The 17,851-nt window shown below is 25.7% G+C and overlaps 8 protein-coding genes across 8 annotated transcripts, besides 6 other annotated features; 2 read left to right on the forward strand and 6 right to left on the reverse strand.

Annotated features, from left to right (window-relative positions):
• Positions 1-112: 112 nt before the first annotated feature.
• Positions 113-1,606, forward strand: EHI_177600 (uncharacterized protein; the record flags this gene model as incomplete). The annotated part of the gene is made up of 1 exon (XM_650838.1): positions 113-1,606. The coding sequence occupies one exon, from the start codon at positions 113-115 to the stop codon at positions 1,604-1,606; it is 1,494 nt and encodes a 497-aa protein (XP_655930.1).
• A 79-nt stretch (positions 1,607-1,685) lies between these two features.
• Positions 1,686-2,260, reverse strand: EHI_177610 (uncharacterized protein; the record flags this gene model as incomplete). Its single annotated transcript, XM_650839.1, has 2 exons — positions 1,686-2,077; positions 2,122-2,260. The coding sequence occupies 2 exons, from the start codon at positions 2,258-2,260 to the stop codon at positions 1,686-1,688; spliced, it is 531 nt and encodes a 176-aa protein (XP_655931.1).
• Positions 2,261-2,783: 523 nt separating this feature from the next.
• EHI_177620 (calcium binding family protein) lies at positions 2,784-3,224 on the forward strand (the record flags this gene model as incomplete). Its single annotated transcript, XM_650840.1, has 1 exon — positions 2,784-3,224. The coding sequence occupies one exon, from the start codon at positions 2,784-2,786 to the stop codon at positions 3,222-3,224; it is 441 nt and encodes a 146-aa protein (XP_655932.1).
• An 890-nt stretch (positions 3,225-4,114) lies between these two features.
• Positions 4,115-5,166: a repeat region.
• Positions 5,123-5,448: a repeat region.
• Positions 5,449-6,106: 658 nt separating this feature from the next.
• EHI_177630 (60S acidic ribosomal protein P0, putative) lies at positions 6,107-7,236 on the reverse strand. The gene has a single exon (XM_001913525.1). It carries the CDS (start codon positions 7,231-7,233, stop codon positions 6,283-6,285), a length of 951 nt encoding a protein of 316 aa, XP_001913560.1. The 5' UTR covers positions 7,234-7,236; the 3' UTR covers positions 6,107-6,282.
• Positions 7,237-7,419: 183 nt separating this feature from the next.
• EHI_177640 (uncharacterized protein) lies at positions 7,420-8,904 on the reverse strand (the record flags this gene model as incomplete). Its single annotated transcript, XM_650842.2, has 1 exon — positions 7,420-8,904. One exon carries the CDS (start codon positions 8,902-8,904, stop codon positions 7,444-7,446), a length of 1,461 nt encoding a protein of 486 aa, XP_655934.1. The 3' UTR covers positions 7,420-7,443.
• Positions 8,905-9,104: 200 nt separating this feature from the next.
• Positions 9,105-9,774, reverse strand: EHI_177650 (RNA recognition motif domain containing protein; the record flags this gene model as incomplete). The annotated part of the gene is made up of 3 exons (XM_650843.2): positions 9,105-9,309; positions 9,365-9,684; positions 9,736-9,774. 3 exons carry the CDS (start codon positions 9,772-9,774, stop codon positions 9,105-9,107), a joined length of 564 nt encoding a protein of 187 aa, XP_655935.2.
• A 174-nt stretch (positions 9,775-9,948) lies between these two features.
• Positions 9,949-13,119, reverse strand: EHI_177660 (isoleucyl-tRNA synthetase, putative; the record flags this gene model as incomplete). Its single annotated transcript, XM_650844.1, has 1 exon — positions 9,949-13,119. One exon carries the CDS (start codon positions 13,117-13,119, stop codon positions 9,949-9,951), a length of 3,171 nt encoding a protein of 1,056 aa, XP_655936.1.
• A 307-nt stretch (positions 13,120-13,426) lies between these two features.
• On the reverse strand, positions 13,427-13,972 carry EHI_177670 (uncharacterized protein; the record flags this gene model as incomplete). The annotated part of the gene is made up of 1 exon (XM_650845.1): positions 13,427-13,972. The coding sequence occupies one exon, from the start codon at positions 13,970-13,972 to the stop codon at positions 13,427-13,429; it is 546 nt and encodes a 181-aa protein (XP_655937.1).
• A 247-nt stretch (positions 13,973-14,219) lies between these two features.
• Positions 14,220-15,074: a repeat region.
• Positions 15,065-16,893: a repeat region.
• Positions 16,802-17,429: a repeat region.
• Positions 17,430-17,445: 16 nt separating this feature from the next.
• Positions 17,446-17,505: a repeat region.
• Positions 17,506-17,851: the final 346 nt, after the last annotated feature.

A 17,851-nucleotide genomic window follows, 5' to 3' on the forward strand; every position in this document is an offset into this window, starting at 1 on the left:
GTATTTGTCTCAATATCTTATAAAAATTTTAAGAGTTGTTGTTTATTTTAGTGGAAGTTTTTTAAGCAAAAAGAAAAAAAAATTAACTTTTAATCATTTAATTCAAAATACAATGAGAAAAAACATACAAAATCCAGTTATTTCATCTAATACTCGGAATAAAGAATCACTAACAAACGAAATAAGACCAGGATTTACCAAGTCTTGGGATGATTTTGATCGTATCTTCAGAGATATCAAAAACGAAATCAATGAAAGAGAAGAGAAAAAAAGACAAGAAAAACTTGAGAATGAATATCTTATTGATGTCGCTGCAGAAGAATTTAAATTATCACAACAAAGTATTCAAACAATGAAAGACAGTGTTATACCAAATACAAAAAAACCTCAAATTAAAGAACTTAAATTAAAGAGAATTATTGGTAACAAGTCAGGACAGTTACAAATTGATGAAACCAGAAAAACTAATGATGAAATCGAAGAAATACCAACTCAAGAGTTTGAACTTATTAAAAAGAAACAAATTGAGAAAAAGAAAAATGATGATGATCTTGAGATTGAAAGTGATTCTGATGATTGGAGTAAAAAGTCATTAATTAATAAAGATAATCCAAAAAGAAATGAAAAAAGAGAAGATGATGATATTGATATTACTCCTTTTCCAACTCAAAGTGAAGATGGAAATTTTGGTGTAAAGAGTTGGATCTTAAACAACAATACCCAAGATAATGCATTAGCGTTTAATACTGAACTCACCAAAGAATGTCAAGATAATACAATAGAAGAAATGCTAGATAGTCAAAACACAGAAAATCCTAAAAATGAAAAGAAAAGTGAAATAGAACAAAAACAAGTAAGTATTGAAAAGTCATACAAAACGAATGAAGGAAAGTTATTAGAAAAGAAAACGGAATTAACACAAATACAATTAAACACTAATGATATTCAAAAAGAAAAATATCAAATGCAAGAAACACAACTGACTCAAAACAAATTATTCAACAACATAACTCATAGTGAAGGAACAACTAATACTAAAACTATTACTACAATACCAAACATAGAGATAAATTCTAGTACCAATTTGCAACAAGAAGAAGCCATAAATAATCAATTAAATGAAGAATTAGAAACAACTGAAGGTGAAATTGAAAATACTGAAGTTCAAAAGAAAGAAAGTAATAGTGATGGTATGATGGAATTAGAAGAGGACAGTATTAGTTTAATAAATAAAATAGAAGAAAAAAATCAATACAGTTTTAGACTCCCACATGAATTAAAAAATTTACAAGTATCACTGTGTTTATTGATTTACAAATTTATGTATTGTGGAGCTCCATATAAAGTTTATGGATGTTATGATGAAAAATTCAATGTATTTATTGTTATTACTAAATTAACTGTAGAAAATTATCCATCAACTACTAATTTTAAAACTCTTCAAAAATTTAGTGAAAAATTACCTATTTTAATTAATAAAGAACGACCAAAATATCAAATAAAAGACCGTGAAGTACCACCACCTGTAAATGATATAATTAATGAAAATATTAAAGAAGTTATAAAGGAAATAAAACATTGTAAAGATGCAACAAAATTAATATGATTAATTAGAAAAGATAACAAGAGAAATATTCTAGTTGTTTTAATTAATTAACGTTTTTAGATTGTTTTTAAGACTTCATTCATTTTGATTTAAATGTTTCATTTTCAGGAACGAATGCATTCATGAAACTTGCTTCATTAACATTATCATTACCAAATAATTTAGCCATAATTGGTTTAAATGCCATTCTCATTAAGACATAAAAGAAGAATAATGAACAATCAGTCATATCATCACCTGGAAGGTTACGGTGTGTTACTTTTGTAAAAAAAGAGAATGGCTGGAATGGTAATTTACCAACTTTTACAGGTTTAAACATATAATTAACTGCAATAGTAGATGCTATCATAAATACTAAATTTAAAATCATTGGTTTAAATTTATGAAAAGCAATTTGTTGTTTAATAGTTGCTTGGTCTTTTTCTAATTTTTCTCGCTTTTTTTTATTTTCATATCCTCCTAATTTTGAAACTGATATATAAGTAATATCCTTTTTTATACTTAAATAAACAAACTCTTTTGTTCTAATGCCTCTGCTTCATTATTTAAAGATATATATACAGGACTGTCAGTAACAAAATATTTTGTAATAAACTCAGAAATTGCACAACATACTAATGAATATACAGTAATAGCAATTTGAGAGAAAATCATTATTAAAATAACTAAGATCTTATCTTTTTTTTTAGTATTAGGTTTCCACTTTAATTAAATTATAATAAAAATACTATTCAATTAAACATTAAGAAGATATAAAATTTTTATTTGACAACATCATCTCAAATGTTCATAATGACTATACTCCATATACATTATTTAGAATAAATAACTAATTATTTTTGTTTTAGTCAACCAAAAAAAACGTGTTTGGTCATTAAAATATACATTAACTAGTGACTTATTTAAAAACATTTGTACAAGTGATTCAATAGAGATAATTTGTTTTAGTTAGTTATTAATTTATTTTTGTAATTCATTTCAAAACTATTCCAATTTTCAGAGAACAATGAATAGATGCGTTGAAATATTTTAGTTTCAAAAGACTATGAAAAACAAGATTGTCAAGGAATGAATAAAAAAAGAAAAAAGGAGATAAAAAAGAAAAAATAAATGAGAGATCGCCGCTGAAGTTCTAACATTTGCTTTTTTGAGAAGCAAGATCTGGAAATCACAAAATATGACAACCAGTGAATTGATTGATGATTATTTTTCAATCTTAGATATTGACCATGACAAGAAGATTTCTCGTGATCAAGTCATCGAATTATTGAGGGCTCTTGGAAAAGCACCAACTCAACAACAAGAAGAAGCTATTATGAGAGAAGTAAAAGAAGATCTTGTTGGAGTTGAAAAAATTAGACAGTTATATAAGAAATGTGAAATGAAAGTACCTAAAGATTTGTATGATGATATGTTTGGTGTATTTACTGCTTTAGATAAAGAAGAAAATGGTCAAATTCATGAAGCTGAATTAAGACAAATTCTTTCAGTTTTAGGAAGACCACTTTCAAATTCTGAAGTTGAAGCTATCATGAGATCTGCCACAGTAAGTAGAGAAGGTTACGTTGATTATAAAGAATTCGCTGATATGCTTGTTAAAGAATATCCACCAGAATAAACAATAATTTAGCGTTTTTCTTTCCAAATTAGTTCTTTTTATTATTTATGAAAGAAAACCGCAAAGGATATTCAAGGTACTGTTTTAGTAAATACTTTGGTATTTGTTTCATAAAATTACATGTCTTTGTTTTATTTTCCTTAATGTTTTAAAGAAATGGATATTTTTATTATTAAAAATAACTGAATAAGAGTTAAAACAAACTTAAAATAGTTTTCTTTCGTTTTTGATTAATTTCCTTTTTTTCTAAAACCTTTAAAAATAAAAATAATTTTATATCCCAAAAAACAAAAAGTATCTTAAAACTATATTGAAAATAATTAAATAAATCAATAATATTATTATAACCATTAGGTTATGTTTAATATTCTTTTATTTATGAATTTTCCTAACAACATCGCTCTTAAATTAGACTGTCTTATTAATAAATTTAACCTTCATTATTTCCTTGATTCTTAATTATTTCAAAAATTAAAAAATTATTAAATATTTTGTCATTTAAAAGTTTCTAAAGATATTTTACATAATAACGACAAAAGATAAACCTTTCATAAATATTCAAACTGGATATGACTTATTATAATAGTATTTTTTGAATATAAGATTATTATTATTTATTTGGTATTGTGGAATTATCATTCCATGATGAAGTTTTCAATTAAGTACAATGCTTAATACATAATGATGAAGGTTCATTACATAAGTTTATAAGTAGATATTAATATTTTATAAAATAAATTTTATTAATGTTAAATAAACATTAATATCTTTTAAAATACCTTATTTATATTAATTTCTTTTTTTTAAGAAAAGTAAATAATTGGGTAATATTATTTACTCATTAACAGAAAATGTCGAAAATAATATACTTATAATCATTCTGTTGTAATTATTCAGAACTGATTATTTAATTTTCTTCAATATATTTTTTACCTTTACTTTATATTATATTATAATTAGATTCTTCTTCTAATGTGCTGCCAGAATTGAATGTATAAAACATTAAGTCTTTCATATTTTTTATAATAATTGTTCGTAGGATTTTGGTAAAGTCTAATTGTAATTTTAGTGTTTTTAATCTTCTTGCTGATTCTTTGTGAATTAATCCATTTATTGATAATATTACAGGTATTATTTCAATATATATTATTTCTCTATTATTTCTTAATTTCTCTTGTAATTAAATTATTTATTTATTTTGTGAATATAATTTAATTCTAAATTATTATCCTGACATATAGCAACATCTATAATATATCCTTTCTTTTCTGTAATATTTTGATAATATATATCTTATCTTCTAACATGGAAAGAATTGTCATTAACCAATAAATATTTATTATAAGTTATAACCATTTCATCATTATTAATACATTTTGGAGGATTATTAAAGTCAATTGCATCAAATTCATTAAAATATGTAATTAATATCTGTTTATATATTTGTTTACAAACATAATCATGTTTTGATATTTGATTCTTTTTCATTACATCATAACAATATATGATTAATAGATGCTATTGTGTTATGACAATGTTTACAATATTTTAAAGCATCATTTTGGAGTATTTTTGATTTAATATTTCCTGTCATACTTACTCCTTCTTGCATCTTTACTACTTGGAGGAATGCATTTCTTTTTATGTTTAATGACCTCCATATGTTGCTACTGTTAATTTCTTATCATTAAAAGTGCCATTTGTACATCTTATATATTCACCACATTTCTTTTCTTTCCATTCACTTAAATATCTATCATTTAATTCATTATTTATCCATTCAAATATTTTCTTTACATTGTGCTTTCTTTCATTTAATTCTATTATATTCATTAATTCATTAAAATTAATCTTCTTACCAAATGTTTTCTTCATTCTTTTAATTATTCCATTTGGACTTTCTTTTATTGCTTCTATCATTTCTCATATTCCTGTGTTTGATATTTTTTGATATTATTTGTATTATATTTGTGTTTTATTTTAATCATACTGTTTATTTTTATTTAGACTACTATTAAACTATTTATGATGATGAAAATGAATAAAATGATTCATTTTATCAATGTTGTGATGTTTGTGGTGATAATTTTTATTTAATTGTTAGTGCAAATATTCATGTATCTTTGTCTATATAGATAATACCTATTACTAATCATTCTTCTATCATTTATGCTTGTTTATTGATATGAATTTCTCTTTCTTTTATTATTGTTTTTATATTTTTGTTAGACTTTTAATTCATATTTTTATCTCATTTATTGGTTCAATTATTTATGTTTTCTATCTAATAACTTGGATAGAAAAAACTTCATTAGTTAGTATTTAACAATATTTTTGTTATATTGAGTGTCTGAAATAAATATAACCAATCGTCCATTTATTTATTTTTCAAAACATCAACCTGTTATTATTTCATTAACTATCCCCTTAAAACATTTTAAATAATTTTCTCATTACATTAATTATTTATGAAAAAAGAAAAAAAGTAAGTTTATTTGCTACGTAAATTAATTGTTCAACTAATTAAATTTATTGTTAATATTTAATTATGATGTTTAATTAATATATGAAAAAATTATTTTTATGTCTCAAACATTTTATAGTTATAATAATGCTTGAGACTAGTGTTATTGTTTGTAATGATTTTCTCATTTCATCTTTTGTGTTATTTAATTATGTTTAAGAATGAATAAAATTACAATATTGTAATATATTTTTAAAATACAAATACAAATAGAAATAAGATAAAATAAAATAAATCTTAAAAATAATGAAAGAAAAATTTAATAAAAAATAATAAAATATTACAATAAATATAATTTAATAAATAAAAACTGATGAATGTTTTTCAGTAGTTTATTGAAGAAACATTGATATTTTTTCAACATATCAAAAAACATTTAAATTACATTAAATTTTTTCAATACTCAAAATAATATACTGAATAAAATAGTAGATTATTTATAAAAAAATACTAGTACATTACATTATACTAAAAGAATAACCAAATAAAAATTTACCTAAACTCAATGAATTTATTGAGTATTTGACAGAAACCTTAGAACAAATCACCAAATCCTCCAAAATCTTCTTCTTCCTCTTCTTCTTTAGCAGCTGGGGCTTCTTCTTTCTTTTCTTCAGTTTTACTTTCAGTAGCAACAGCAGTAGCAGCAACGGCAGTCATGTTATTGAAGATCTTTTCAGCCAATGGGAATACAACACCACTCTCTTTTGAGAATCCAAGGAGAGCTTGGAATGCATTGAGCATAAGATGTGGGCAGGCTGCTTCGGTTGGGAGATTGGCAGCAAGTGAAATAGCAGTAGCAGCTTGAACACCTTCTTGGAATTTCTTGACAATATCTGATTCAGTTAAATCAAGAGCTTTAGCATCATAAACAATACCGTTATCATAAACTACATCAATAACAGCTCCATATTTGAATGGATTAATCTTTAATTTTTGAAGAAGAACTGCTTGTGATACACCAACTTTTTCTCCTTCTTTAATTAAAAGAGTTTCTGAAGTAATTTCAATTTGACCTTTAGTAATCTTTGAGGCAATGTTCAATGCTTGGACAAAGTTGGTTTGTGTTGGGTCAAGTCCTGTGTCACCAGCTGGTACAATGACATCATTTGGTGCAATAACTCCAGCTTTAGCTGGTGATGGTGCTTTAAGTTCAGTAAGTTTAGCTTTTAATTGATAAAGATCACCTTTAGTAAAGATGAATCCAACATTACCTTTAATGTGTGGAAGAAGTTCTTCGAGTTCTGGTTGAGTTTCTGCTTGATTCTTGATGGCTTTTCTAATAAGAGTATTCTTTCCCATAACAAATTCGCATGTTCCTCTTAATTCTTTTCTGATAGTTTGGAATTGAGATGATCCTACATTATCACATTTGACAACTACAACTTGTTTGTATTCTTCCAAGAGTTTTTTCATCTTGACAAGATATGCTTCTTTCTTAGCTTTCTTTTGTTCTTTACTTAAACCAGCTTTGTGTAAGGCCATCGCTAGCTATCTCAAATTTTTAGATTATAGGGTTTTTCTCTTCATTCCTATTTTTATTATTAATTATAATTTATTTATTATTAATTATAGATTTGTATCATAATTATTTCAGTTTATAAAGTTTAAAGTGTTTCTTTATAGTTTATAAAAACAAATAACATAAAAAATAACAAAAATTTATAGAATAATAAAAAAGAACTTAATTGTGAATTACATCAACATCTGATTATAGGCAGCATCAATCTCCATTGGATTCACTAAATATTGATCTTCTAAGAATGGTAATTCTGGTGCTCCTCCAAATAAAGAGGACATATATTGTTTTTGTTCTTCAATATCCATTGCAGGACCATAATTACCGATCATTGGGTTAGCTGTTAATTCTGGTGGAATGGTGTTAATAAAACTTGGTTCAAATAATTGAGATCTTTGTTTTTGTCTCATTTTATTAATTTGATCAATTTTCATATTTCTTTCTTTATTTAATTCAGCAACAGTTGGCATATTGTCAAACATATTTGGTATTGGTTGTTCTTGAATTAATTGTTGTCCCATTGGTTGAAGACCTTCTTGTTTAGCTCTTTGTTGTGTTTTATAAACAGTTTTTTCAATAGCTCTCTTATTTTCTTTAATAACATTCATTTTTGGTTTATTTGTAATATTTTTCTTTGCGACTAAATTACCTTTTGTTATTTTTTCTTTATTAATTGCTTTTTTCATTTTAATGTTTTGTCTAACAAGTTCATCCTTTTGTTTTTGAATTTTCTTTTTAGCTTCTTTAACTTTATTTAATTGTTTTTGTTCTTCATCACTCTTCTTAATTTCTTTTTGAGCTTCTTGAACAACTTTCTTAGTTTTCTTAAGTGATTCTTGTTGTGCTGGAGTTAAAACTTTTTTTAATTGTTTATTAACAGCTTTATTAACAGCTACAGATCTTTCTTTTTTATCAATATCAACTGCAATATTATCTTTCTTAGTAGCTCTCAATACAATATCAGCAGATTTACTCTTAAAAGCACTTGGTTGTAATCCTAATGCAGTATTTTTGACTTCTTCCATAATTGCTTTATAAGCTTTTTTATAAACATTCTTTTCTGCTTTCTTCTTTTCTAATTTAATCTTTTGTTGATCATTTCCAAATTTCTTCTTAGCTTCTTCTACAGCTTTCTTTCCAGCTCTTTTGGCAGCAATAGAACTGTATTTTTTAGCTGATTCTTTTGCAATTTTTTTAACTTGTTTTTTTGCTTGTTTTGTAATCTTTGATGCTTTTAAATTAGATGTACTTCCAACTCTTCTTTCAAGTCTATGTCTTCTAATAAATTCATTACGTTCAATTCCAGTAAGTCCATCAGCAATTCCTCTCATTTTATCAAGGAATTTTCTTGAAGCAGCTCTAAGAACTCTTAATTCACTTAAAATTGATTCAATACCTCTTTCAAGTTGAACTCTTGATGTAGGATTTGCAGCAAGTCTAAGGTCATGATAATGCATTCTCAATTGATCTTTAAGAACTCTTTCTCTATCTTCATTAATTTGAATTCGTTTTTCTAATTCAACTACATCTTTTTCACTTGTAACAAGATTAGCAGCTAATATTCCTGTATGTCCAATTTCAGTTATAAGTGCAATACTGGAAATAACAAATACTGAAATAAAAAGAATTTGCTTCATACCTTTCAAAATAATATAATTTTTTTTAAGTTTTTTTCTTTTTTTTTAGTTCCTTTTTTTTTCTTTTTTTTTTTTCTTTTGATTTTTATTCTTTTTGTTAAAACATTTTTCTTAATTCTTATGTTGTAAAAGAAGATAATATAACAAATTTTAAAAATATAATGGATTTGTATAAAATGTATCAATCACAAAAATTCAATTCAATGGCGATGAGAATCTCTCTTAGACCTGTCTCTATCTTTATCTCTTCGAGGTGACCTACTTCTTGAACGACGTCTTTCACGTCTTGATCTGCTTCTTGAGTGATGTCTTTTTGATCCTTTAAAGTGTCTAGAATGGGAACGAGAGTGTCTAGAACGAGATCTTTTTCTTTCATTTTCATCACCTCTTCTATTACTTTCACCTCTACGTCGTTGGTATAATTAATTGTATCAGAAATAAAAAGAAAAGAAAACCAAACTTCTTCAATTCATTTGCATAATATTCTTTTGAAGAAGTATGTGAAAATTGACCATTCTCATAAATAAATTGAAGTTCTGTTTTAGTGGTCCACGGTTGAGCTAAAATCTTTTCACTACACAACTTATCTTTGTCACCAATCAAATCTTCAACTGGACTTTCATTTAGAGCTTTAATTAATCCATCACAATCACTTTTATTTTTTAATGTAACAACAGCAACTCCAAGAGATTTACCACTTGACACATCAGTTTTAATATCAACAGAAATAACTTCAACCAGTTTTGATATTATATCTTTAATTTCAGTGTCTTTGACATACTACTTATTACCTTCTCATTTTTATTATAACTAAATAACAACTAAACAAACATAGTTAAAAGTTCCAATAATCAAAGTAGGTTCAATCATCAAAACGTGTTAATACAAATTTTAAGTGAAATTTTTCTGATTTCTTATTTATTTTTACTTATTTTTTTCTGACTAAACATAATATTCTTTTCTTTTTAAATTATTATGAAAATCAATTTTATAATAAAAGGATTTTTAACATAAAATTTTTTTTTTCTACCAAAAAGTATTCATTTAAAGCTTAACAAGGAATAAGTGAATAGAGTCGGTAACACATTTCAAAGTAACATTTGCGTCTTTGATTGATGCTATTTCTCCTTCTTTAACTTTCATAATAACTCCATAAGATTTAAGGAATTCTTCTTGTGCTTTAATTGCCTCGTCAATATTAGTATGATTAGAATCATCATAACTATAATAAACAACAACATTATCATCAACCTTCAATCCTGCTTCCTTTCTTAATTTTTGGATTCTGTTATTTACTTCTCTACAAATTCCTTTTTGAATCAAATTAATATCACGAACACAATCTAATAAAACTAATACATCCTTATCCCACATTGCTTCTTGTGTTGAAGTGTCACCACTAAATTGTCTATGAACTTTAACTTCCTCTTCAGTAAAGGTTTGTCCTTCAACTTCAATTTTTCCTTCTTCAATAAACTTCAAAATTCTATTACGATCAACCTTCATTAAAGCATCAATATATTTCTTTCCTTCTTTTTTATATTTCTTACCAATAACAGCTCTTTCTGGAGCTAATGAAAGAGTAATAAATTGATCTTGTTCAGTAGTAGCAATAACTTCTTCTACATTTAATTCAATAGCAATATATTCTTTAAATACCATTAAACGATCAAGGAATTCTTGAGAACCATGGATAATTGTTATCTTTCTCAATGGTTGTTTCAATGGAAGGATTTTCTTATCACGAGCACTTCTACCTAATTCAATAATTTTCTTAAGAGCATCAACAACTTCTTCAAGTTTAGCATCATGGAATTGTTCAAGTGGTTCAGGAATTTGGACAAAGTGAACAGACTCTTCCATCTTCTCTTCATAATTTAATGGGAATGCTTTTAATTTTTGATAACAGAATTCTGAGAAGAATGGTGTAAAAGGTGCCATAAGAATTGACATAATCTTCAAACAATGATACAAAACACTACATGAAGTTTCTTGTGCAGCTTCACCGTAACCACCTCTAAATCTTTTTCTATTTAATCTAATATACCAATTAGAAAGGGTTACAAGCAAATCAACTAATGGTGTAATAATAGTATAAAGTCTAAACATTTTCATTTCTTCTCTAACTTTCTTTACAAGTGACATTAATGAAGAAAGAATCCATCTATCCATATCATTCATATTAGCAATTTTATCAATAGCCATAATCTTCATCTCAGGTTTAAATGATTGTTTAAGATATCTTAATGTATTAAACCATGGTAAGAAAATGGTTGAAATTAATTCTTTTAATGTTTTTTCTTGGAATTTAACAGTTTCAGCACGTACAGCTGGTGAATTAATAAGTGAAAGTCTTAAAGCATCAGCACCATAGAGATTAATCATATCCATTGGATCAGGATAATTCTTTAATCTCTTTGACATTTTTTTACCATCAGAAGCAAGTACAAGACCATTAACAACACAATTCTTAAATGGTGCTTTTCCAAACAAAGCAGTAGAAATAACAATAAGAGAATAGAACCATCCTCTTGTTTGATCAATACCTTCAGCAATAAAATCACCTGGGAAATTCTCTTTAAATTGTTCAACATTTTCAAATGGATAATGACTTTGTCCATAAGGCATAGATCCTGATTCAAACCAACAATCAAAAACTTCAGAGATTCTATGAAGCTTTTTACCATTCTTTTCAATAATTAAATTATCAACAGATTCTCTATGAAGATCGGTAACTTTTTTTCCTGTAAGTTCCTCAAGTTCTTTTACACTTCCAACACAAACAAATTCAGTATAATCATCATCAGTCCAAATTGGGATTGGTGTTCCCCAGAATCTATTTCTAGAAATAGCCCAATCTCTTGCATTTCTTAACCAATTTTCAAATCTACCTTCTCTAATATTTTCTGGAACCCAATAAGTTTGTTGAGAACTTTCAACTAATTTATCTTTGAAAGACTCAACATTAACAAACCATGATGGAATAGCACGATAAATTAATGGAGTATCAGACCTCCAACAGAATGGATATGAATGTGTAATAGTTGCTACATTAAAGATTCTTCCTTCCTTCTTAAGTCTTTCAATAATATCTTTATCACAATCTTTAATATATCTACCTTGATAATCTGGTACTTCAGCAGTAAATTTACCTGAAAAATCAATTGGACAAACAAGATTAGTTCCTTTACTAATAATACCATTAGCCATACAAACACGATAATCGTCTTCACCAAATCCTGGTGCTTGATGAACAATACCAGTTCCAGAATCATTTTGGACATAATCATCAGCAACAACTCTGAAACATCCTTTAAGGTCTTTGAAATAAGGGAATAATGGAACATAAGTTTTTCCAACAAGGTCTTTACCTTTCATTTTTTCTATTATTGTTCTCTTTGCTTTTTTAGCATTAGGAAGTGTTGGCATTAAACATTCCATCATATAATAATTATGTTTAGTAGTTTCATCATAAAATTTAACATAATCCATATTGGGATTGACACAAAGTGCAAGATTAGATGGAAGAGTCCATGGAGTAGTTGTCCATGCAAGGAAATAAGTATTTTCCTCTCCATTAACAGGGAATGTCATAGTGACAGCTGGATCTGGTACATCTCTATAAGCCATACCTGCTTCAAAATTACTTAATGGTGTACAACATCCAGTAGAAAATGGCATAATTTTCAATCCTCGATAGACTAAATTCTTTTCATACAATTGTTTAAACACCCACCAAACTGATTCCATAAAATCAATGTCCATTGTTTTATAAGGATGATCCATATCAATCCATCTACCACATCTCCAAACTACTTTTTTCCATTCTTCTGAATATCTCATAACAATATTTCTACATTCTTGATTATACTTAGGAATACCAAGTTTAAGTACCTCCTCAGTAGTATGAATACCTAATAATTTATCAATTTCAAACTCAATTGGAAGTCCATGAGTATCCCATCCAAATTTTCTATCAACTCTATGTCCTGTTTGAATGGCATATCTACAAACTGTGTCTTTAATAGTTCCTGCAAGTAAATGTCCATAATGTGGAAGTCCTGTGGCAAAGGGTGGTCCATCATAGAAAGAAAAACGAGGTCTATCTTTAGTTATTTCATTGCATTTATTAAACACATCAATCTTTTTCCAGAATTCAATAACTTCCTCTTCAGTTTTAGGAAAATTAATTTGACTAGGTAAGTCTGTGTTCATGGAATAATATTGTTCTTAGTTCGTAGGGTTTTATGAATCATTTCAGCCACGTCTTTTTTTTCATTCTTCTTTTTCTTTTTTAATTTTTTATTATATTTTTTTGAGATAATAGGGATTTGATATTAGCAATAAGAATATTTCCCAGGAATTATTTATTCATCCTTTGTCACTGATAAATAGAAAAATTCATTCATTTGTCTTTCTTTATTTTTATGAAACAGTAAAACAAAAATCTTGATACTTTTTCTTTGAGTCTTTTTAAAACAAAAATTAATTGTATTTTATCAAAAATATCATATTTAGAATCTTAAAAATCATTACTATACTTTCCTGAATGTTTCAATGCTAATAACTCTGCTTCATCTTCTCTTCTGCCTTCTTCTGCTAATCTCTCTTCTTCTGCAACCATTCCTGCATATCCCACATCATCATAATCATCATCATAATTTTGTTTAAAATCATCATCAATAAAATCATCATATCGTTGTTCTTGAGAGTGGTTAGAAGGTGTCTCTTTTCTTTTTTGCATAACACTAGGTTTTTTGAATTGGTTTAACACCGTTTTAGGGATAGAAGATACTGGTTTTGCATTTTTTTTTCTGAACATTAGTTCTATTTTTTCTTCATCTGTTAATTCATTTAGCTTTTTGGGTTTCTTTTCAATCGTTTTGGTGATAGACTTTTTACTATTGTTTGTTGAAACTTTTTCTGGTTTCTTTGTTTCAGACTTAACTCGTTTTGTTTGTACATTCGGGAGATATTTTCTTTTAAATTCCTCAGGATCAGCTTCTTTTTCATAAAGCTGATCTAGTGTTAGTGCAGCTTTTCCTTTATACCATCCTAATTTATTCATGACTGTCAATAAAGTTCTTTAATAACCTTTTTAAATTCCATTTATTTAAGCACAAAATATTATTGTTTGTTTTCTTTTAGCACTTATAGTTTTATATTTTGTTATTACTAAAAAACTTTTTATAACAAAATATATTAATATTTACTATTTTATGTTATTAAAATATTTTTTAATTTATTTATTATTAGAATTTAGTTTTGTATTTTATTTAACACAAAATATCTGACACCACAAAAAGACGAATAAATAATAAGTAATTAAGTAAGTATTAATAGAACTAGATTCTATTGTTAATGACTCAGGGGAGACTAATCACATCCTTGAGTCTTTTTTCTATCAGTTTTACGGAGTATGTTTGGTTGTGATAAAAGCAATAGTCCATGACATCCATCATGTTTTTTATTACAATGTTTTTTACTTCTTTCTCGATGTCAATCTCAATTTTTAATTCTTTAATTAATTTAATACTTAAGTTATTTATTAATCCATTTATTGAAATTACTACTGGAATTATTTTGACATCTTTTAGTTTTTCTATTTTCATTAGAATATTCTTTAATTCATTATACTTATTTCTTTTCTTCCAACACACTCAATTAATATTGTGATATTCAACAATAGTCATATCAAATAATAGACAAGTTTTATTCTTTTTATCTAATACATATATATCTGGTATTTTGTGATATTGTCCATCACTTTTATGCATTATTTTTTTGTTCAATATCATAGTAATGTCTTTATATTGGAACACTGTTTCATATGGAGGTTTTATATTGATTATTTCCTGTATATTTTCTTATTAATCAATATTATAATGCATATATTGTCATGTTTCTCCATTTGTGATTTATTATGATAAATACAGGATAGTAGAATGTGTTCTACTGTAGCTATCTTGTCTTTACAAAGTGGGCAGTATTTCAATCTTTCATTTTTCATTATTTTTGATTTTCTATACAATCTGAATATTGCTCCATCTTGCATTTTAGTTAATTGTAGAAATACATTCTTTTTAATATTGAATGACTTCCATGCTTTGGCTGTAGTAGTTTTATCTACTCATTTTGACTCAAACCATCTTCTAAAATATCCACTTATTATTTCTTCAATTTCATTGTGGATTATTCAAATTACTTCACTACTTTCTGTCATTATTCTCAAATCATCCATATATAAAGTGTGATTTGCTTTTGGGAATTTCTCTTCGATGATTTGAGAAATTACATTCATCTGAATGATGAAGAGTAGATTTGATAATGAATCACATTGTAAAATTCCTCTATTTAATTTAATACATCATAGATATTCATTAAATTTATAACCAATGAATATCTTCCATCTAGTCATCATACTTTCAATAATGTCAATGATGACAAACTCTACATTAAAATACTTTAATGATTCAATTACCCATTCGTGGTTTACTGTGTCAGATGCTTTCTTAATGTCATAATATGACTCCACATATTTTATTTATTTCTCTTCTTTCTGCTGCTTTAATATATAACTATTTATTATTCCTTCTTTAGCAGCTAAAGACTGTAACTTACATCCCAGTTGATTTTTACTAATTTTAAATGATTCACAATTCATGTTAAGTCTTCTGTGAATCTTTTCTTTTAATATGGAGGTAAATACTTTCATAATTACATTTGTACAACTGATATGACGATAATTAGTGACATTATTCATATCAATTTGTGGATTAATAAAGTTCTTCCACTTACCATGTCTAATGGGATGTTTTGATTGAAGTTCAACCATTCATTGAAGATACTGAGAATGGTTTCTCTTGATGATGACATCATTTTCCAATAATACCCATATATAGTGTCTATTCCTGGTGCTTTCCAGTTACTTATTCTCATTATACTTAAATTTAATTCATTTATTTTTATTATGACATTATCATAATTTCTATATCTTTCATTCCACGAGGTGTTTTGTTTTATTTTCCAATTCTCTTTATTTAATATCACATGTGTTTCATATAACATTTCATTTATTCTAAAGTAATATCGTTATTTGGGTATATTTCATTTTTTGGGTCTTTCTTCCTTATTCTAATTTTCTTGTTAGAATCAAACATTATTTTATTTGTATTGATTCTGACCCTTTCTTCCTTATTAAATTTAATTCTTTCTTTTATCATTGTCATCATATATTTTAGGTACTTTATTCTTTCTAGTGCTTTAACTTTTATTCCTTCTTCATCATTTTCTTTTAATTTCATGATGCACTTTATTCTGTACCATTTCCTTCCCTTGACCAAATCTTCTAGTCTATTTATTTTCTTTATATTTCTTTTATTTCATCAAATTTATCTCTTATTATTTTATTTTGGAGATAGAGGTGAATAACCATTGAAATATTCTTCATATCATCTTGCAGATAATCAATTCTGCTTCCTGACAATATCAATCTATTATTAATTTCTATTATTAATTCGTCAGCTTCTTTTCTTTGAAAGTAGTAATTAATGTTTGAACATTTTTCTACTTTCATTTCTTTTACTTTATTGATGAGAGTGTTAAGGTATTCTTCATCAATTTATGTAGAGTTATTCTTTAATATGATGTTTTTTATTATTGATTTACACTCTACTCTTCTATTATATCATTTACTTTCACTTTAATGTACCGTTTAGTGCTTTCTTTTATTTTATGTGACATTTTAATATATTTAATATATTCTTTTTCATTATTGACATTGATGTTTATTATTTTTATTATACTTTCTATTTGTTCCTTTGTTCCTTTGTTCCTTTCTTATATAATTTCTTATTCAACCAATTAATTTAAAACAATACAACACTTCAATTAAAATTCTATTTCTTTGATTTGTTGTATTTCCCGTTGTATTTTCATTGTGTTTTGTTTTTTTATTATTCTTTCAGTTTTACACCTTTCTTTCATTTCTTTGTTTGGATTTTTGTTTTTAATTTCTTCTCATTTGTTTTAATGTCTTTTTCTTCAATGTCTTTTGTTTTTAGTTTCTTCTTTATTTTTTCATTTATCTTTTTCTTTTTGATTGAATATACTTCTTGAAGAATATCATACCATCTTGTTCTTTTACCTTCTTACTTCTTGAGAATTTCTTCATACTCTCCTTTATTCCACTCACTTCTTATTCTTTTTATTCTTTCTTGTATATCATTTATTGTTAATCATTTATATTTGTTATTTGTATAATCTTTATTATTATTGTATTTACCCTGTTTCTTACTTGTTTTTCTTTGTGTCTTTCGTCTTCTAAACCCCTTTTTCCTTGGTGTATCGTTTACTTTTATTATTGTTATAACTGTTATGCCATTTATTGCTATTGACATTTCTTTTTTTATTGTATGACCTTAGGTTTCTATGTTTTATTTGCTTTTCTTTACAATACAAATTGATATTACAAAATACTCATTGAATTAAAATTTGTTGTATTTCTTGTATTGGAAAAAGGATCTTAAAATAAAAATAAAGAAAAAGTAATTAATTAAGTATTAATAGATTTTTCATCTATTCTTCCTAGCTCAGGGGAGATCTTAAAATAAAAATAAAATAAATAAAAATGAAAGAATGATTCTTTATTGTATTTTCAAATTAATTAATAACAATCATTAATAAATTAATGAAAAGAATGTTTATGAGAATAATTTAATTTAATAAATTAAATTATTCATTCTATTTAAATTATTGTTTATTTAAAATATAAACTATCATATTTTATATTAAATTATTGAAAATAAATTTAAATAAAAACTCATTTAATTTATTTAAGTTTTTTAATTACTTCATCAAATATACAGTAGAAATAGAATCATTATCTTTCTGATGATATTCAAACATTATACTTACTTATAATTAATTCAGTTATTCTTCTTTATGA

This window comes from Entamoeba histolytica, genomic scaffold (assembly GCF_000208925.1).
Source record: "Entamoeba histolytica HM-1:IMSS scf_1104750518985 genomic scaffold, whole genome shotgun sequence".
Taxonomy (NCBI): Eukaryota; Evosea; order Mastigamoebida; family Endamoebidae; genus Entamoeba; species Entamoeba histolytica.